The sequence below is a fragment of the Dermacentor albipictus genome, chromosome 1 (genome assembly GCF_038994185.2).
Source record: "Dermacentor albipictus isolate Rhodes 1998 colony chromosome 1, USDA_Dalb.pri_finalv2, whole genome shotgun sequence".
NCBI classification, from domain to species: Eukaryota; Metazoa; Arthropoda; class Arachnida; order Ixodida; family Ixodidae; genus Dermacentor; species Dermacentor albipictus.
In genome coordinates, this window is record NC_091821.1 from 282,919,593 (window position 1) to 282,941,368 (window position 21,776).

Here is a 21,776-nt window from a genome sequence, read left to right on the forward strand (position 1 = left end):
TCAATGGGTATCTGGCCATTGGGGAATCAGTGGCAATGATTCCGCTGATAACGCTGCTCACACATCACATGAAGAAGAGCACAGCGTTCCGATTCCGCTTTCGAGGACAGACACCGCAAAGCAGCTTCGACACCTGGCACCCAGTCTCTCATTGGCCGAGTGGAACTTGCCAAACTTGAGACTTGTACGACTGCATCAATTAAACCCCTCATTGCAATTCCGACCTCCGTTCGGACTTCCTTGATGTGAAGCCACCCTTCTCTGTCGGCTTTGGTTAGCAGTGGCTGTCACAAAGGAATACTCTACATTAATTGGAGTGACAAACAGTGCAGCATGCGAGGTCTGTGGCACGGAAGAAAATATTGACCATCTGCTGTGCCACTCTCCACGATATGCCCCAAAAAGACGAGAACTTGCTAACACTTTCCAAAAACTGGACAATCGGCCGCTTTCCGTGCAGGTGCTGCTGGAACACTGCCCCCATCGCTTGTCGGCCTATAAAGGTACTTTTGTGTTTCTTGAGGATGACAGGCTTTTGTGAATGTCTGTGACTATTAGTGCAATTACTATTAGACGACACACCTCAGCAAACTCACCGCTAATTTATTCTTTCCTTCCCTCTTCTCTCTCCATGTCATCTTTGTTTTCCCCTTTCCCATTCCCCCGGTGTATGGTAGCCAACCGGGCATTATTCTGGTTAACCTCCCAGCCTTCTGCTTTTCTCTTTCCTTCCTTCCTTCCTTCCTTCCTTCCTTCCTTCCTTCCTTCCTTCCTTCCTTCCTTCCTTCAATGCCTATTGGTTGCAGTATCTTTAAAGGGACACTAAAGGTTAATATTAAGTCAACGTGGACTGTTGAAATACCATCCCAGAAACCTCGAAACGCTTGTTTCAGGCGAAAAATGTACTTATTTTAAGAGAAAATGCATTCTGAAGCGTCTGTGTACCTCCAGCGCAGTTCAAATCGCCTTCTCCGATAGAGGAGTGGTGACGTCATGGTCTCATAGTGACATTGCGCCGTCAGTGAGTCGAACGACGCCCGCAGACAGCGCTTCGGCTCTTCTGCGCAAAATGCATAGACAGAAACAGCCAAGACAGAGCGACAGCAGTACGAAAGCGGAACTATGGTGGCTAGCGGAAGGGACTGGTTCTTTATTTGATGACGCTAACTTTGACGCTCGATGCAATGGACGACCCTGGCAACGACACATTGGCTCGCGATGCTGGGCTCGACTTCAGCGCTTTAAGGGAGGAGGCTAACCTGGAGACTGGACTTTTTTATTTTTTAGGATATCCGTACGAAACTTTCACGGTACGTTCACACCACCGAACTATGAGGAACTGCAAAGTTTTATGAACACGTGTTTATTAGTTCCAGAGTTATTGAGGTCTAGCTAGGTGGTTCACGTATATGCCTGAGGAAGAGCCTGGAGAAATGCCAGGACATCGCAGGAAGCTGAAATTCACTGTGATGATCCCTTGATAGATATCCCAGGGGGCTAAAGAGCCCTTTTCTTTATTTTCCCCTCCAAAAAATTTTAAGACAACTTTGAATTTGAAGTAGCCAGTAAGGGCCACATTCATCAAAGACGAATTGCTTATTATAAATTAACTGCACCAGCTTTCAAAAAAAGAAGCCTGTTACCCCCTGGCAAAGTAATTCAGGAACAGAATGAAAAAAACTGCATACAAATCTGAAAAGCGGTTCTTGAGATATCGCCTTCCCCAGCACTACTACTAGCGAAAAAATCCATTTCGAGAAAACGGGCCTTAAAGTTGAACAGATGTGTTTTTTTTTTATTAGAAAGCTCCTGCGGAGCTTTTAATTAACTCTTGCGGCTCCAGGCCCACTCAATGTGTCGGAATTTTGACTGGCGACAGCCGACGGCACAGTTCTGCCGCTGAAAAGCTTCTACGCAGTCGGCACTCGCTGCGGAAGATGAGAAGGTCGATGCTCGTACAAGAAGCACATCGCGCTCCTGCGCACCAAACATCTGCACTGTCTTGGGCTTTGGCAGCATCACTAGCAGCAAAGAACTAGCGAAAAAAAAAAAAAAGCTGAGAAAATAGTTTAAAAGATGGCGCAAGGCAATGAGCAGCTCGCAAGCTCATTTTGAGGCAGACGAAGCAAGGGGAAACGACGCGAACGCGGTGGGCGCGGCATCAAAGAGAGCAACCGCCGCTGCCTGTGTAGCAGCCAATGGCAGGCGCGCTCTAACCTGCGGGATTTGAACGCGCTGGTCCGGCCAATCAGTGCTCCGCATCGCATCGCGGGAAAACGCCAATTGCGCCTCAACCGCTCCGACGATGCCATTTTGCAAGGCGGCAAAACGGAGACAAAGAATTGACGGTCAAAATGACACCAAAACGGCGCGGGCAGGCTGCATGGGCCGGGAATGACGTGCGCACGAAGTTTGACTTCATTTCGGCATTTGCACGTGTTTTGTGGGCCGCGGTGGCCTCAAAAGTAGCGTTTTTTTTTTTGTACTTTGAGGTTGAATTAGGTGCTGATAATTGCAGAACAGGTAGTTTATGAGATATACAACCCAAAAATATGGTTTTTCAAAAATCGACTTTTTCGCGATTGTTCGGTTTTCCAGGGCCGCGTCCCCCCTTAAGCACTGATGAACGTGACCTGCTGCTGAGGGGTCGCGCTGCCGGCGTCATTGCGTACTAACGACGGCAACTGTATGTCATGGCTGTACATATTCGCACATTTGTAGCTTTTCCTTCGTAAAAACTAAATGCCGCACTCACCGCCCCGTTATCGACCTGCAGTTCTTGCGCTTCGGAGAATGCAGGCAAGACCAACAGAACAGCACTACGGGAAAGCATTGCTTTGAAAGGTACTCCACAGGACTTTAGTAAGTCGGCGTTGAACTCGTAATCCTCTGGACGAAAGTGCAGCGAGCACACTATGCGATTTTTCGCTCTTTCACAACGTGCTGTAGCAGAGGTATGGCACTTAACCACTTCGAACGAAGAAGTTAACTCGTTGGCACACGGTGATAAGTAACGTTGGAGTGACATAAATTATGATAAGGAGTGCCTTCGTCATCGGGCTAGTACTGGAATATCACTGGGGGGTCTCAAATCGTGTCATGCATTTACTTCAATTTCTTGGTTACTAAAGCTCTGTTTGCGATTATATTGACGCCTTAGACGTTCTAGAGCATTGCTTTATCACTTTAACTTGACTTAGAGTAACCCTTAGTGTCCCTTTAACTTGTGGATACGGTATGATTCTCTGTATTTTCTTTCTCGTTCAGATCGGAAATTTGTAACATGTAGAGTTTAGGTTCATCAAAGTTATGACCTGGTTGGTGGAAGTGCTCGGCGATGGCTTTGGGAAGCTCTTTAGCTGTGTATGTGTGATGTCCGTTTGATCTTACGTTCATTGATTGTCTCGTTTCCCCGATATTCTCTAAGAAACAGTATATAGGCAAAACGGGACAATAAACAGGTAACAGTGAAACAGGTAATAGACGGCTGCTGTGCATGCCGTTGACACGCTGGCTGATGCACGCCCGTCGACACGTGAGTAACAAACGGCCGTGTCGCTGGCCTTGTGCCTAGCACTCCTTTATTCTCAATTCTACACCCTCGTCGCTAACACACCTTCGCTCGTTGTCGCCCCCACCCACTTTACGCCCTTTCCCCAGAAGAACCGCACCTATATATACTGTGGCGAGGAAAGCTCATGTCGCCTTGAAGAAGACAAGTCCACATGTCGAAACGTATGCTCTCGCTTTCACATTGTTCTCGTTTTGCTCATCGTCAGGTCTGTGCCTTGAGAAGAACCTGAAGCTTGCCACAACTTTCGACACTTTTGGTGTGTAATGCTCATTGAGTACCGTAAGTATTCTATCCAAATTCTCGTCCGCAGGTTTCTGCGGCGCAACTAGGGTCTGCAGGAGTGAGTGCATTCCTGTTCCACAGCATTTGAGGTACACGGCTGTCTTCTTTTCTTCTGGCACATCAATGACTCCAAAGTAACGCTCTACTCACTCATGATATTCCATCCAATCCGTGGCTGCTGCTTCGAAAGCTTCCAGTTTCCCTATAGTTGCTGGCATAGCTGTAGGTAGTGTCGGTGTTGCTGCTGCGTAGGCCTAAATAATCCCACCCTTATCGCCACTTGTGATGTCCAGCCTTAAAGCACGTAAATGGGCCAGGAAACACTCACATATCATAGTAGGGGCGAGAACCGCACTGACTGCCTTACGTCATGTGCGCCTCTTTTATTATCGGGGAACCGGGGTGATCATTGCGCCACCGTGCATAAAATGATGCCATCACTTGCCTTAGATATCGCACCACCTGCTGAACGTCATCGTGGGACGCAGTTCAAATTTGATTGCAGATGTTAACAGAGATGGTACTACTTATGTTGGCGCGTTTGATGCGCCAAACTTGCTCGGAGGCTATCCTTCGGCTTATGGTTGAGCTCACAGTGTCCCATCCCTTACCTATGCTACAGTCAGGGGCATAGCCGGGGGGTGGGGCGTGTGCTTATGGGACTTCAGCCTCCCCCGAAATTTTTTCGAGCTGTCATGCACCGCCGACCAAACCACCCCCGGCGCCGGAAATCATTCTGGATTTTGTCTAGCATGGCTTTGTCATGCTCAAAAAGACATTTTAGTGCGAACATTGCAAACTCGGGCTCGATTTCGCGGCGACACCCATGCACCGGGAGTCACATGACGCGAGGAGCCCCATCTGAGCACAAAGTTTCAAGGGCGTTTTGACGGCGAGCGGGCTTGTTGCGGTATCTCGCGAAGGCCGTGGAATCTACGGAGCGCATGGATTTATGGCTATAAAATTCTCATAAACATTTGATACGAAAGGTGCATTGACACTTCCAAAGTCGTGCTTTAGATTTTCAATTCCGAAACTTTATGGTTTTGATGTTGTTATAAACATTTGATGCCAAATTTGCGTTAACTTTTCTAAATTCATACATCGGACCATAAAAAGAGACAAGCCAAATTAACACACTATCAGACAAGTCGACAAAGCACGCAGCGAGGTCCGATGAGACGAAGCGTTGTGGCGGTTCATTTGTGCCATCATGTCAAAGAAAAGAATATCAACAACAATGCGGGAGGCCAGCCATCGCTGGCCTCCCGCACTGTACTTTCTAGAGAATGTGCCAGGAAAGCGGCAAAAAGTGCGATGCTTCCACTTTCGAAGCGAGTCGAAATTATGCGGACACTTCTCGGCGCCGTCACTGATGGCACCACGTAATGCAGAGAACGGGCTTCGTAAGGCTCGCAATCAGGTTTTTCAACGGTCGTCGGTGCCCCCCCCTTGTTGTTTCCCAGACGAGAAAACTCCAGCGAGGCGGCAAAAAGCGTTGCGAGCGAGACTATACAATCGTGGACAACTTTCTATGGCTATGAAGGTAAAGCTGCGGGGGCGGAGCTTCTGCCCATGTGTTACCACGCCAACTAGTCCGCCAGCGTTCGACAGTGCTTTCGGTTGCTCGGAGAATCAACGCTACTTCCACGAGCGGCGGTTTCCCTTTTGCCCAGACGGGGAAGGGAAAAGCCGCAAAATAAGTAACCTTTTATGTTCAGTGGAGTGTTTTGTCTTATTTAACTGTTTCTAATAAGGTGTTTGTTTTCTCTTCCCCAGCTTAAGCTAACATGGATGAAAACACGGGACCCTTCAGAAGCGCTCACTTGCGCGCGCTTTGCCTCTGTAGCTTGCCCTGCAGAGCCACAGAAAGTTGTCGCTACGCTTCCACTTTCCAGCACGTGTCTTAAACGAACTCTTCCTGCGCAATGCTTTGATGGTAGCGTGCATATCTACCTCGAGGGGTGGCACGTGGGGGACGCAGGCGGCAAAGCAGAGGGCGACTATAGCTTCACGCCTGCCATAATGCTGCCGTGATCTGCTGACGCCAGCAGAGATTCAAAGTATCGAACTGTGTCGTGTTTCTTTTTTTTTTTTCAGTTTTAGTGACCCTGTTCTGACCCGACTTGGTTTAGTTACTGAAGTGGTGCATCAGCCAAGCTTTGTTTGGTGCGACAAGTATGAGCGTGTCCAAGTGTACTTTCGTCCAGGGCTGGACGAATCCGAAACATTTCAAGTTTGCCACCTGGGTTAGGCCCGTTGAAAATAACACGAACGTGGCGTACTGTACGCTATGCAGAAAGCAGTTTTCGCTGAGCAACATGGGAAAAAGAGCGGTGACAAGTCACGCTGTAAGTAAGATGAAATGAGCACTACGAAGACGCGGACGAAAGAACAACATGTACGACAGACAAGGCGCCTTGTCTGTCGTACATGTTGTTCTTTCGTCCGCGTCTTCGTAGCGCTCATTTCATCAAGTATGCATAACCAACTCACCCACATCAAGCTTCTGCTGTAAGTAAGAAGCATTGACTTGCTACAAACGGAGCCAGGACACCTTTTGTAGCTTCGTTTCTTACGCCGCCCGCAAGTTAACCGTCGGGCGCTGTTGTGATCAAAGCTGGGTCAGTGGCGTCAGGTTCTGCGCCGCCTTCATCTGCTTCGACCACAGCTACGGACATCCAACCCGAGTGTGCAGCAAAGGATATTTTTCAACGTGACACAGAAGTGATGTGGTGTCTCAATGCTGTCATGGCGCACATGTCATTCCGTGCTGCCCTGGCATCGGCTTCTCTGTTCCCGTTGAGGGTCTCATCAACAGCTACTGCCGAGAAAGTGCAGCTTGGCAAAGATAAGGTGGGATATACTATTGTCTATGGCCTTGCACCTTTCTTTAGAGAGAGCCTCGTGTCGGAATTGAACCAAGCCTTCTACCTCGTCTTAGCGTTTGACGAATCGTTAAACAAAGTTGCACAAAAGGAGCAAATGGACGTATTGGTTCGCTCGGATGCAGAGGGAAGCGTGAAAACACGCTACCTGACGTCATGCTTTCTTGGGCGCACATGAGCTGAGGAATTGGTGTCTGCATTTAAGAGTGCCACTGATGGACTCTCACGTTTGAAAATTCTTCAGATATCAATGGACGGGCCAAACGTAAACATGAAGTTTCTCCTTGAGATCAAGCAAGAACTGTGGGAATCCAATGGCGGCCGCCAAATTCTCGACGTTGGAAGCTTTGGCCTTCATGTAGGGAACGGCGCGTTCAAAACCGGGCACGCGGCAACAGAGTGGCAACTTGTGGAATTTCTCCGGGCTATGTACAGTTTATTTAAATGCGTACCTGCCTGACGTGCTGAATACGCATGCATTACCAGGAGCAGCATTTACCCTTTGAAGTTTTGCTCTGTGCGATGGCTTGAAAAGGTTCGTGTAATTTCGAGGGCTCTTGAGGTCCTGACTTACCTAAAGGTGTACGTTGAGTCGTGTCGAAACGAGAACAAGCGACCGACCAGTGCCAGTTACAGCGTCGAAACATCCATCCACGATCCTCTGTTGTCTGTAAAGCTTTTATGCTTTGTATCGCGGAAGAATTGCAGCCATTCTTGGCTCAGTTCCGGACGGATTTGCCTATGCTTCCATTTCTTGGTACAGCATTGGAAAATCTTCTGCGATCACTAATGAGTATAATAGTGAAGAAGGAAGTGATGATGGCAGCAGACAGTCCGTTGAAGTTGATAAAGGTTGACATGGACCAGCATGCGAACGTTCTTGCGACGCCCAAGATCGACCTTGGCTTTCCTACAAAGAATGTGCTCCGAAAGGCCCCAAAACTTTTAGATGGTACTATTTTTGAGTTCAGAAGGGACTGCGCCGCTTTCATAAAGAACTGCGCCAAAAAAATCTCGGAAAGGTCGCCATTGAAATTTAAGCTGACGAGGGGATCGTCCTCTCTGAATGCCGCGTGCGCGCTGATTCCCGAGCTTGGGGAAAGGTGTTTCACTGATGCACTCGAAGTTGTGACGGAACACCAATGGATGACCGGAGCAGAAGCTGATCAGGCTATGTTGTCCTACATGCATGTGTGCTCCTTAGCCTTGGCGCAAGCAGCGTTGAAAATTTTTTACAGGAGCAAGGATCGGCTGGATACCCTTTGGGCAGGCATCTGTGGTTCACACAAGGAACTACTCACTTTTGCGAAGATGGTTCTCTCTCTTTCGCACGGAAATGCGTCTGTAGAGCGGGGATTTTCTGTTAACAAGGGCTGTCTTGTCGAAAATGAGAAGGTACAATCTCTGGTCGCCCAACAAATCGTCTTTGACGCCGTTTTATCGGCTGGAGGAGTTGCCAGCGTAGAAGTGACCAAGAGAATGCGTCAAATGGTCCGTGGGGCGAATGCACGGTGGAAGGAGGAGCTAGAAAGGACGAAAACAGAAAGGGCCAATGCACTCGAGAACGAACGAGAAAGGAAGCGTGTCGCCGCATCTTTGAAGCAGCTCGAGCTAGGAAAGCAGAAAGTGTTGGCTGACGCCGAGATGCAGGTGTCCCTCATTCAAACTGAAATAAACTCTCTAAAACAGTGAAACGCAACATTGGGGCATTGTGCGCAAGCTGACCGTAAATCAGGACGGTTGACGTTGACTTTGTAGCTGCTTAGAGAGAATCACTTGTGAGAAAGTTCGGGCCTCAAACCAAAATGGTTGCTATCACTTGATAAAAATCGCTTCTATAAGCGCCTCCCTTCTATTCGTATTTGACAATATTCGACTCAATTTGCAAAGGGTTTTACCAATTTTTTTATCGAGAATATTTTACTTGCTGTGCATTTTACTAACCCCTTCCTTCTGTTTTCTTATTTAATGAAGTAAACATTACACCTTACTATTCAAACTAGATTAGGCGTTTTTGTTATTGCAGTAGCAATTATATGGACTCTCCAGGTGCATTTTTACCGTCGCCATCGCCGTGAGTCTCCGTGTAAAGTCCAAGGGCGATAAAATCGTTGGCGTGCCCCGCATGCTGTATCTGCGAGTGGAAGCCTAGAGCCATTGATAGCGGCTCAATCTCGCGCACTCGAGGGAGGAATGCAGTGAGGAAGTGCACCGTTGCGGGCAAGGCACCAGGGGAACGGACGAGACGTTCATTTGAGGGATCGGCATCCGTTTGTGGGCAGGCGCCAGTAAGAGCAGGCACAAGAGAGAAGATCTGGGTGCTTTTGCTCCTTGAATGTATGACTGCCTAGGCGCTACGAAAGAGGTTTCTTAGCGCATATGTGTAGGCGTTTGTCTCTAGGCGTGCCGGCATTGCGGAGTGAGGTCAAGTTTGTTTACGCTCGGACGCTGGCTGCCGGTGCGGTAAAATAGGTGTAGCAGCGGGCACTGACGCCTGATGTGGTGACCGCTGTCTCGGACATGCTGTCTCATGGCTGCGGCGCTTGTGCTCAGTCAGTTGAGCACAAGCGGCTGAAAGGCCGCCGGTGGCCATGACTGACTCAGCACCAGCATCGCAGGCGCGAGAATGTCGACATCTGTCCGATGTACCTTCAGAGGCAAAGTTCTGACTGGTGTTGCAGAAGTCGTGGGGCGCGGTAGTGCTCGAGCTTAGCGTCACAAGTTGACAGCTGGACGTAATTATGTTTATTCAATCGTCTACTTTACTAATTCTAACAATGTGTCATTATTTCGCATTATTGGCGGCACCTCCAGGACACCAAAGCTAGAACTCGGACTGGTCCGTGGGTTGGGACTTGCCAAGGCCTGCGCATACCTGGGGTGTATAAGATGGCATGTCCGCTATCGTGGACAGCCACTTTTTTTATGCGAACACCCCCTGGTACGCTTCGGCCCCTGCGGCACCAACCCACGGGGCGCCTTGCTTCCAGCCTGGATCCCCCCGCTACCCGTTGGGTGCCCTGGAGATGCTGCGCTGTCTGCTATATTATCACCGAAAGAGCTCTCCTGAGTCCTCCGTTTGCCGGTTACATGTGTGCTTCTGGAGCAGTGCTTGTAAAAAATCTCATCTATCGTCGCGACGAAAAAAGCGACCCACGACTTATACAAGCTTGCCCCTTCAGAAACAGCAATCACCAAATGGGGCGTCCGTGCCCACTGCCTCATCGCGCGGGCAGCCGGCGGACTCTGAACTCCGCAATGCCGGCATGTCTAGGGACAAACAAATACAACACGCGGTAAGAAACCTCTTCCATAGTGCCTAGGCAGAGTTGTATATTCAAGGAGCAAAAGCCCACTGATTTTCTCTCTCACACCCGCTGTTACTCGCGCCTGCGCACAAACGGCTGGCGATCCCTCAGTCTCGTGGGCAATGGTGATGGCGGTGAGGGGAAGGGGGCGTTCTACTTACGGCGGCCGTGTGCGCATGACCGAGCCGCTGTATCTTGACAGCCATCTGCGACGGGGACAGGGTCCGCCGTGCGCTGTTTCCCACGCTTAGTTCGCGTTGAAGCGAGAGGCAGCATGAAAGTCAATTCGCTCATTGCTGCTGATGCACTTTCTCACTCCACCATTGTGACAGCAATTTTCCGTGGTCATCAAGTGAGATGTGTTCACAGTTGCTTCTGCATGCGTGACACCATGCTTGTTAATTTAGTTAGTAAGTAAATGTTACAAATTTATATGGCCGATAAAACTACTAGCCTTACTTCGTATAGCTGTCTACTACTTTGCTATCGCGATCGATGCTTTGCCTTTTGGGCGAAGCTGCAACTTTTTTTTAACATGCTTATTAGAGAGTGACTGCATTGGGCGACGTGGTGTTAGCCCGTCTCGACATAAAACAAAGTTCTGTGTCACTCAGGGAATTTAGCAAAACCAATCAGGGAAAACCTGCAAAACTCAGGGAATTTGGAAATGTCAACTTGGTAGACATCCTGGATAACTACGTTCTTATTTATATTTCTACTTTGACTTTTAGTCGCGAGGACACGTTTAGCCTCTTCAATTTTCTAGTTCTCGCTACCTGCGGGCTGCCAGAGCCAGCTTGAGCGCATGCGTTTTTCTTGCGTTGCTCCAACCATCGCGCAGCGCACTTCAGTGCGTGTTTGTTTTTGTCTGGACGAGGGGATTATTGCCTGGCAGAGTTTTCAACGCTATTTAGCTAGCAGTCGAGTAAAGAAACTGGTCGCTCGCCGCCATCACTGCGAGGACTCAACGGATTGCAACGCGTTCACTTGAGTGCAACCTTTTCGGAAAGTCTTGTCTCTGCAGGGACTCAACGGATTGCAATGCGTTCACTTGAGCGCAACCTTTTCGGAAAGTCTTGTCTCGGTGGACCAAGCGTCTGATGTTTTCTTCGATATTCTTTTGGTGCCCGAATGTGCCTAAAGGAGGCATATTAGGTGCCCAAAGGAGGCATTTAATTGTGGCCAATATGCTTCATTTTTTTTTTTCATTTCGATGCCCCGCCCCACGAAAAAAAAAAAAAAAAGGAAAGACATTGTTGCGGCGCAGCAAATTGTCGCATGGTGAAAGTTCGATTTTGTTACTTCTTTTGTGGGAAGTAATGGGCCACCGAACGCTACAGTTGCTGGAGACTCTTATTACATTGTTGCGATAGGATTTATTTGGGCACCCCAGGTGCATTCCTGCCATCGCCCTCATGTTCCGTATAAAGTTCATGGGTGATAACATCGTGACTGCGCGCCGAATGCTGCATGTGCAAATGAAAGTGTTGGGGGGGGGGGGGGGGGTTGCAATGGTGAACCAACGATGGTGGCTCAGTCTTGTGTGCACAAGGGAGAAAAGCAGGGACGAAGTAGGCCGCCTTCTGTCGCGTGCAATACGTCAGGGGGAGTAAAGGGAAGGGGGGGAGGGGGCGGGCCTTAGGATTCTGTGATCTGTGAATCTATGATTGCCCAACATATTTATTTGCCTTGTTAGACGCATTATATACGGTGACTTTTTCTTAGATACATAGATTTATTGGAGACTAATACGCATATATAAATATTTTGTTGCAAGGTTTTGTGTATACGTGCAGTGAACTTCGTTTCCAGTGACACTTTTGTTTTTTATCAAGCTGCATCTTCACATTTGTATATTCCATGGTATCTTCACAATTCTAACATACGAGGGCGCGTCAAATGAAAGTGAGCCAACCCACACCGTGCATTAATGGTTCGGTTCATTGTCTGCAAGGCATGCGAGTACATGCAAGGCATGCCGTATGGCTGCCGTGTACGTTGAACATTGCATGTCATTGGCCACTTTGAAGCGTTGGAGCAAACGGTTGAAAGAAGGACGTGAAATTTTCAAAGACGATCCAAGACCGAGCCAAAGCCACCGTGCAATCCGCCCCAACAGAGTTGCAAAGGTTGATGAGCAGATTAGACAAGAACGGAGGATAAGCATCGGTGAACTGGCAGAGTGTGTGAACATCAGTGACGGTTCGGTTCAAGCCACAATTCATGAACATCTCGGTTATCGGCTGTTGCATGCACAATGGATGCCCAATATTTTGTACCACGGTCAGAAGACGGAGAGGTTCGGTGCTGCTTTGACTCATCTGATCCAGTATCAGAATGAGGGTGACTTGCCTGAAATTGTCACCCGGGATGAATCATGGTGCCACTATTACGAGCCTGAAATCCGACGGCAACGCTTACAGTGGAAACATTCAAATTCACCATCCCATAAGAAAGCAAAGGCCGTCATTTCTACCGGAAAAGTGTGGTTGACTTTCTTTTCGATCATCAGGGGCCATTACTGAACAAATTTGCTAAACGTGGAGAGACTGTCAACCGTTTCCGATATTGTAAAACGCCAGATCGGCTGCGTGTATTGAAGAGTTGAAGAATTGGATCATCTTGCTCCACGACAATGCCCATCCCCACATTGTTAATGTGGTTAACACAAAACTGGCAAAGTTCAAGTGGGATACGCTACATCTGCCATGCAGCCCAGACCTGTCGCCTTGTGACTTCCACAATTTGGGGAAATTGAAAAAACAGCTCAAGGGAACCAGATTTGTGTCAGACGATGACATGAGAGGGTCAGTTAAAGACTTTTTGAAGCAACAACCCAAGTAAAGTACCCCGTTTGTCATATATTTGCATTGGCTCACTATCATTAGACTCGCCCTCGGTATATTTTGCAGAACTCCTGCTTTTTATATGTGCTCTCTGTTGCGACTATAATTTAGGTGCAAACTACTCACAATACACAACCAGTGACAGCTGCTCCTGCCTAATACATTGTAACAAAGGACAGTGTCATTGAGATTTTCCCTGGCCGTTGCATATGTACAGATATCTAAACAAAGTTCTTGAATACGAAAGTTTCATTAAAATATTTCTCCTCTACTTGTCATTTCATGGCCTTTACATTTTTCATATCAGTGGCATGCACTGCTTTGCTGGCTTCCAACTGATATAGTTCTAAAGTTCGTGTGATATTTTCTTTACTTATTAAATAGACAAAAAAACTCTGAAGCATTGATATCCATTATTTTGGGCACAATTTTTGGGACATACGAGCATATTCTTTTATGAAAAAGAAAAATACATATTTGACTTGTCTACACAGTGCGTTGCGCTCAAAAATTCGTTTGCAGTATTTTTGGCAATGGAAATGCAGTTAGTATTTGTGTATTTGATCCCTTGACAAATTCTATAAGGAGGAGGCCGAGCTTCAACCCCCCCCCCCCCCCTCCCCTCGAACAAAATTTCTGGCTACACCACTGACTACAGTGTACTAGATAGCTACGTGAAGCTATTCTCGCACCGAGTGACACGTGTAGCACATTTCCTGTCGCATTTATATCTATGACAATCACACAAGTTCCGAGGATCGAACAAACTACATGTTTGCTCGTGCAAGTACGTTGGCAGTGCGTACATCGGTTCAGTGATGGATGCCGCACTCTGGTATTCACATTGAAAGGATTCCTAACGGGACAATCTTCGACCATGATATCAACAGTGTGCAACTTGGGAAGCAGATGGCCTGTTCATCAAATGTTGGCACTTGAGCCTTGAGTTATGTCACCTATAGAGCGTGCTGTTGTCCTTGGAGAGCCGCAGCGAGCAAACTCGTTGTAGTACCCCATGGCGGCAGCGGTAGCTAGGCTACGCTGCAGACACAGCTACACACAACTGTAATGGCTAACTATGTGCATGACAAGGCTGGAACACATGCTCGTGCATGTGTGTTCCAGTCTGACTGCTAGGTGGTGTTGACCAGCTTTGGCCTGCACCAGTTTGAATGACGGATAGTAGCTACATCCAAAGGGGACATTTTGTGCTGTAGCTCAATACGTAGCGAAGTCTGCCAAGGCGTCTAGCCAGAAGCGGCCAGGAGTGAGCGCACGTTGGCAAGCATATGTCTGGTCTGACCTTTAGTTTTGCATGGTTTGAGGCTAGTTAAGTGTTCAAAGCTCATAGAAATTAGCGAGACCTAGCAGCTACGACATTGATAAGCATTATGGCCAAAGCTTCATTCCTGTTCAGCATGACCAAGCTTTAGCAGATGGTAGTCGCCAATTGGTACGATAGTTGTACTTTCTGAAATGTGTCGTTCCTATTGAAATTCGAAATGCAGATTTTTGCTTACTTCAGCATCTTTAATAAGCTGTGTCAATAAATATACACCGGAACAGTAGGAAGAACTGTACTGATCCAAACACCCCTCTTGATTGATGTCAGCTATTGGCCATTTGCAGACACGTATGGGAATCTGTTATATGGATCTGTTATACGATGAAATATAGCGACCCCGAAAAGCGTTACGAGAAGGCTTTTGAACAACAGAGTGTGTTTGAAAAAAAGGTGACTTTGTGTTCTACTTTTGAGCTGCATGAATTGTGCATGACTGCAAAATTTGGCTTAGATGTTCACAGCAGCATGTGCTATCACTGGGCGATGTTTCTTCACCAAGCTCGAGGAGTGATTCAGAGCCACTTGAAACTAATGCGTGAGAATGTGGAACTTTTTCTTGAGCGCTCTTACTTGTGCACCCTTTGTTTCTGTAGCTTTGCCTTCATTGCCACATTTGGTTGTTCTTTTTTTTTTCCTCACATGTCATGTAAAAATCTTTTGTGAACATTTCTAACTGTTTTGTAAAACATTCCCCCCCTCCCCCCGCTGTATGCCTTTTGGTGTCTGTGGATACTGAATAAAAAAATTAAGTTGTCCACCACTATAGCCACTGTAACGATGCTTGCCTTGGAAATGGAACCTGTTAATGTAGTGCCATTTAATTACATAATTTTATTATTTATGTCATCACATGCGGCACTTCAAAAGCAACTATGATGCATTTATAAATCAGGCTTTCAAGGGGTTGCACACTGCTAAATGCAGTGGCATGACCCGATAAGTGCATACTCCACAAGGCACACCAAAGCCATCATCCTTCTCTTTGCATTCCCACCTCGAATTAGCCGCTTTCCTGTCAGGGTGGCTTAGTGGCTATGGCATTGTGCCCCTAAGCACAAAGTTGCAGGATCAAATCCTAACTAAGGTGGCCGCATTTCGATGGGGGCAAAATGTAGAAACACCCATGTGCTGTGCATTGAGTGCACGTCCCCAGGTGCTAAAAATTTCCTAAGTTCCCCAGTACGGTGAGCCTCATAATCATGGTGGGACTTTGGCACATCAAACTCCACAATTTCGAAAAAAATTGGCCATGTAATTGTGTGATCCATAATTCCTGAGACAGTGCTCCCAAGAATGCATGATAAGTCACTGGGCCTCGGTGATATGGTACAGTTGCTGACCAATACTAATTGATTCAGTTTCAAAAAAAAAAAAAAAATGTGGGCACCTCATCGGTACAATTATTAAGCAGCGTCAAGCAGCACCAACTTCACCCTCGATGTCTCCATTGAAGAGGGCACGTGAGGGAACCGTCAAATGGCAACTGTTGTGAAGAGAAAGGAAATGGAGACTTGCTGCAGATGGATATTGTGCTGTTGTCTGTATGTAGTAACAGCCATGACAATGGTCAAAATGCAGACTGATTAAATCACATACAGTCGCATGCGTGCAGCAATACATTGACCAGCTTTTGTGGTTGCCTATGGAACAGATGTATGTTGCGGTAAGTTCAATATTTTGTGCTCCATTTTTTCGAACCTTTAGGTCGACCTCACTGATCTCGAATGATCAGTTGATGTTTGTATTGTACGCTCTACTATCCATGTTATCAAGCACAATATCCAAAGCAGCTCTCTGTTCAAACTTAGTTTTATTCTAATAGTGCTTTTCTGTCTTACTGGAGTTTGAAATAAGGTTCCACTATAGTGATTAAAACAGGAATTTGTATGTCCACTACTGGCTATAAATTTTGCCTCAAATCCCCTCTTCTTTATACTTCGAGACTGTTGAAATAACTGGCTCGTCGCAGTATTTAGTGACAATATTTGCATTCTGTTGCTTTCAGCACTGGAAAAGCAGGTTGAAGCAAATACCAAGGAACAGAAGGACCTCCAGTCACAGCTAGAGCACTGGAAGAGCCAAGAGCGTGACTGGCAAGAGCGGATCAATGATGATGCCAAAGACCTTGAGAAAATGACGAGCCGCCAGTCTGTTCTGCTGAAGAAGGTGAGTAACAAGTTTCTCTACCCCTTGACAAGAAGGCTTTTCAGCAGAGTCGCTCACTCAGTCTGTGGTCGGTGCAGTCGATCCCGGATATATGATACTCGTATATATCACATCACTAATTTATCTATATCGAACTGTTGCAACATCTCTTTGCAAATACTATGAAAAAGTAAAGCACTGTACTATACATGTGTCGAACTGCTGTTCACTGCCACGTCGAATATCGAATGCTGTGCCTCACCCCTGGAAGTGCCCTTTTTTTAATCGACGCAATCACTTCTCGTGGCGTCAGAAATATTTAACGCCAACAAATTCGAAATGCCACTGTTTTGACAGATGCTTCCAAACAAAAAATTGATTTGAAGGGAACTGCATGCCATGCAGAAACAATGAGGAAGGTGTTTTTCTCAGTTTTGCTCGCTGCACATGCAAACTTGTGCAAACTGTGCAAACTGGCTTGTGCAAACTGCAGCTGTTCATTACCGGCAAGAGGAGATCGCCACTCTGCTTCAAGAACACAAATAGCATCCCATTGTGATATGCTTTCTACAAGAAAGCCTGGAGGATACTTGACCTTTTCTCTGTGTTGCTTTGGGCATGGAATTCCAAACTGACGATGTCTGCACCATTGGGTATGTCTTCTCATAGAAAAGGTCTTTCCGCTAATGCCAGTTTATAGTTACACGAGCAGCCAAAACAAATCCAACCTCATACGAACTTGGCCAAATTTTTACAGTGCAGTTTGGATTTAAGAAAACCACTGCATGCAGCATCAGCACCTGGTGGAAAGGCTGTCGTGGCAGCGGCGCCCAAGGCTCATTTCTGTGCAATTTGTGGGTTCACGCTAAACGCTTTTCATTCGTGCTTGCAGGGTTGCACGTCAGTGGAAATCGATTCAGATGTTCTACAAGCTGAAAGCCACTTTCGACTCTAACATCGTCTGTGGGGTGTCAGTATTCATTGATGCAGTGGCCGCAGGGAAAGGGCCAAGCACATAGGGACTGCAATGCTTCGGCGTGCCAATTGAGCGCCACGCAAGACGAGACAGGTGGATGAGAAGCGAGGATGACGGTTTGTGACAGGAAGTCGCTTCTGAAATTGGAACCCGGCACAGCAGTCATCCTCCTGGTTGACATGTTGCTGGCATATCACGATTGGACATTTAAGCAGCATATTGTAAACGCTTGACCCGGGCATATTCATACAGAATTCACAGTACAGGTGTGCTGATGGCTGCATGGCACACATCCATGCAAGCTAGTTTGTGTCCTTGCTGTATCCATTTCTACCTCATCCTGAATAAAAATGCGCACAAAGTGCACCACAGTCTAGTGTTGCAGCGGGCTGTTAGGATTAGCATGAGTGGCTTGCATCATTCATGTGCCAGAAATCATCATCATCATCAGCCTGTTCTATGTCCACTGCAGGACGAAGGCCTCTCCCTGCGATCTCCGATCCGCCTCTTTCATTTTGCTGTGCTGCGCCCTGCCGCATGCCACTGAAAATGTTTTGGAAGGGTCCCGGGGCTTTCGCCGGTTGATTTGTGTACCTGTGCCCGCGTTGAGTGCGTGTCGGTTGTGCGTTTTGCGGATCGCGATTCATAATTGGCTTCTTCAGGACAGCATGTCATTCCTGAAGCCATTTAGCACTGAATGACTACTGGGTGAGCAGGCCTGAGTGCGCTGTTCTGCAAACAGTGCGGCTGATAAAGGCACGCTGAGTTCCGTTTGGCAGCACGGCTGCCTTGGAATTTGTCACTGATTTCTGCACTTGGACATCACTTTTTGTATTCTTTTTACACATTATTTAGACGTTTCGCATATTCAAAAAGTCTTTGAGCGCAGCCTTCTGCGTTGGATTTATTAAAGCGGTGCACTTGTTTACATCGACATCTACAGCCGCAGGTCGTTGTTATAGACAAATATTGTGAAAAATGTCCATCGCTGATATGAAATAGTGTCAAAATGTAGCAAAACATGCACATCTGCGCATATGTGCCATGTTTTTACACCCTGAGTTGAGTCAATATTAGCAGCCAAACCACTTCAACTGTGATCCAGATACTTGTATTATGGGCTGTTAACTCAATCTCGCTTTTCTTTAACTCCACCATACTTACAGTTTTAGCGTGCCATAGAGCATTATTAGAGAAAACTGTGCTCGCATAAGTGCTCATTTGTAGGCCATGTTCTCACGAAAACGCGCGGATCCCACCGCTCACACGGTGTTGGTATAAATGAGCAAGGCGGTTGTTTATGCTGCTGTATACCGAATACACCGTCTCTTGTTTGCCGCTTGACGCAGAGGTAAACAGTGCATCTCTGAAATTGAGAAATGCGTCGCCAAAGCAGCAGGTACAGGCCCACCCATATACGTAGTGAAGGCGGCCGACAGCCTACAGGTACGGTGACATACAGATGTTGGCACAGCGCTGTGTCGCCGCTTACCGCTTATTGTGTACGCGCCGTGTGAAGTGAAGTGTAGCTGATTTCAAATGCTGACGCCAGAATTGAACTATAAAAGCAGTTTCGTTCGACCTAACTGCTTACATTTCAGTTCAGGTCCACCGGTAGCGAGTGAACTCGACGGCGCTAGGTTAACCTTCGCTGAACAGGATCAACATTGGCTCAAACTTAGTTGGCACCGTTGAGAAGGTCACAGCTGTCCATTTCAACTAGGTGGGCTTGCTTGAATCATTTTGAGCACGAATAATTATATATACAAACGAAGACGCTGTCGCTGTTGTGTTGTCGGTTCGACTGCAGATTGCGCGGGTTTCGGTCGAACAATAGTTGGCATGCTCATTTTGCCGGTGCCTTCAACAAGAAAGCCTGTCGCAGTACAACTCACGCTCGTCGGTTGCGTCGTTATCGACCTGGTATGATAAAAAGGTTTCTGTGATGCACAATAGTCGGTCAACCATTGGACCGTCAGCCATTGGTCAACCGTCTTGTCGGTCTCGTATCGACCCAACGTTGCCGCGCCTTACGGGTACGTGCAGTCAGGAATGCGTTTCCGCCACCAGCAAGTGAGGACCGACGCTGCAGAAAGACTTCGTCAGCAATGTGATGCACTTAAGTGTCGCCCAAGTGCAACGCACGGGTTTTTCGTTAAGTTAGCGAGCCAGTCACGAAAGGCGGCAACTACCTGGCTCACGGTGTAGTCCGGACAACTCGGATGATGTCCTGGCCGCTTTCTCTTTTAAAGTGGAGTTGCGGTCTTATGCTATGCACGTTTTCGGCACCACACCGACGTCGAGCTACCAGTAGAGTTTCAATGCTGTACACGGCACGAGTGCTTGCAGCAGTGTGCGTCCGAGCATTTTAAAAATTTTTTTTCGGGGGTCTTTTTGGCCCGCGGCCACGCGCACTACCCTTCCAAAACATTTTGCGACTAATCCGCTAGGGCAGGGCGCATGCGTCGTCGCGCCATGAAAGAGGCGGATTACCCCTGTCTTGCGCCAACCGATTCCAACTAGCACCCACGAATTTCCCAATTTCATCGCTACACCTAGTCTTCTGCCGTCCTCGACTGCGTTGCCCTTCTCTTGGTACCCATTCTGTAACTCTAATGGTCCAACGGTTATCTAACCTGCGCATTGCATGACCTGCCCAGCTCCATTTTTTTTTTCTCCTAATGTGAAGTAGAATATTGTCTATACCCGTATGTTCTGATCCAAACCGCTCTTTTTCTGTCTCTTAACATTATGCCTAGCAATCTTCGTTCCATCGCCCCTTTGTGCGGTCCTTAACTTGTTCTCAAGCTTCCTTGTGAATTTCTGTCTCTGCCACATATGTCAGCACTGGTAAAATGCACTGATTGTACGCCTTCACTTTCAATGCTAATGGTAAGCTTCCGGTCAGGAGCTGACAATGTCTGCCATATGCGATCCTACCCATTTTTATTCTTCTCTGAATTTCCTTCTCATGATCAGGGTTCCCTGTGATCAATTCCCTGTGACCTAGGTAAGCGTACCCCTTCAGACTCTAGAGACTGACTGGTGATCCTGAACTCTTGTTCCCTTGCCGGGCTATTCATCATTATCTTTTGCACATTAATCTTCAACCCCACTCTTGCACTCTCTCTGTTAAGGTCCTCAATCATTTGTTGTAACTTGTCTGCAGTGTTGCTGAATACAGCAATGTCATTGGCAAACTAAAGGTTGCTGAGGTATTCGCCGTCGATCCTTACTTTTAAACCTTCCCAGCTTAATAGCTCAGGGTGGCTGCCAACCGGGAAAACCGGGAATTCTCAGGGATTTTGAGTAGTCTGGAAAAACTCGGGGAATTCGTGCCTCTATCAGGAAAAATTAGCTGTAATTTTATTGAAAGGGTCGAAAGTCGGGGCAACGCTGGCTCGTGTAACAGACAGAAATTGTAATGAATTGTCTTTTACGCCTTGTCGTCGGCTGGAGGAGTTGCCAATGTACAGCCGACAGACTTTCCGGATTCCTGATAATTTGGATGGCTTCGCGGCACGACCACGTACCCCGTAGAGTCAATATATTCGAACTTCTGAAATTTCGGACGCAAGAAGTCTTCGCCGTCCGATTTTCCGGACGTTTTGCCATGACCGCAGGTCCGAAATGGCATTAATCAAAGCCACCACCGCTGCCATTTTGATTAACTCGCCACCTCGAACCCACGCTCTCGCACGCAGATCCACTGGCAGCCGTAGCCACTACTGCGGCAATGCTAGGCCTAGCTGCTTTGATGTTCGCTATGAAGCTTTTTGCCGTTGGGTGCTGCATTTCTTATTGAAAGAATTCGCTGCTGTCAGCAATGGCATGGACTCCGCCTTTGTGGTCCTCGCGATTGGCTAAGAAGCATGGAAAGCATCGTGCATTGCATAATGCCGGTCTCGGAAAGTCAGCTTCACCTCTGTACAGTAATGTTACTTGGTGAAGCATATGCAAAAGTATTGCAGTGAAGCATAGCAAGCTTGGGAAGGGGCTATTGCCACGAGACTCGGTATGTATTCCTTAATTATACACTCGTGCATCAGGTATTTCCTGTCACAGTACGAGCACCAATATGCCTAATATGCGTATCGACAGGCCTGCACAGCATTTTCGAGTCTGCCTGTGGCGGATTGAGCCCTTAAGGGCATTAAATGATATTCATTTATTTTTAAAACTGGCCAATTTTTCGGACGTTTTCACGGCCCCTAGGGAGTTCGAAAAATCGGACGTGGACTGTGCAACTGACCGAAAAGATGCTTCAAATCGTCTGTGGGGTGAACGAGTGGCGGAACGAGGACAAGAACCGAAAGCGCCTACGCATTGGGGAATGAACAGGAAAGAAGCATGCTGGTGCCGTTTTGAAGGAGCTTGAGCTCAAAAAGCGAAGTGTTGGCTGATGCCGAGAT

The 21,776-nt window shown here is 47.4% G+C and overlaps 1 protein-coding gene across 5 annotated transcripts in view; it reads left to right on the plus strand.

Annotated features, from left to right (window-relative positions):
* SMC3 (structural maintenance of chromosomes 3) overlaps nucleotides 1-21,776 on the plus strand; it is a 573,351-nt gene that overhangs the window by 351,228 nt on the left and 200,347 nt on the right. For all 5 annotated transcript variants that reach the window (XR_011511201.1, XM_070531360.1, XM_070531363.1 and 2 more), the window contains exon 24: nucleotides 16,249-16,409. Coding sequence is in view for 4 of the 5 variants with exons in the window: in XM_070531360.1 (XP_070387461.1) it covers nucleotides 16,249-16,409 (161 nt within the window). In the remaining variant the exon portion in view is untranslated. The remainder of the gene's footprint in view (nucleotides 1-16,248; nucleotides 16,410-21,776) is intronic.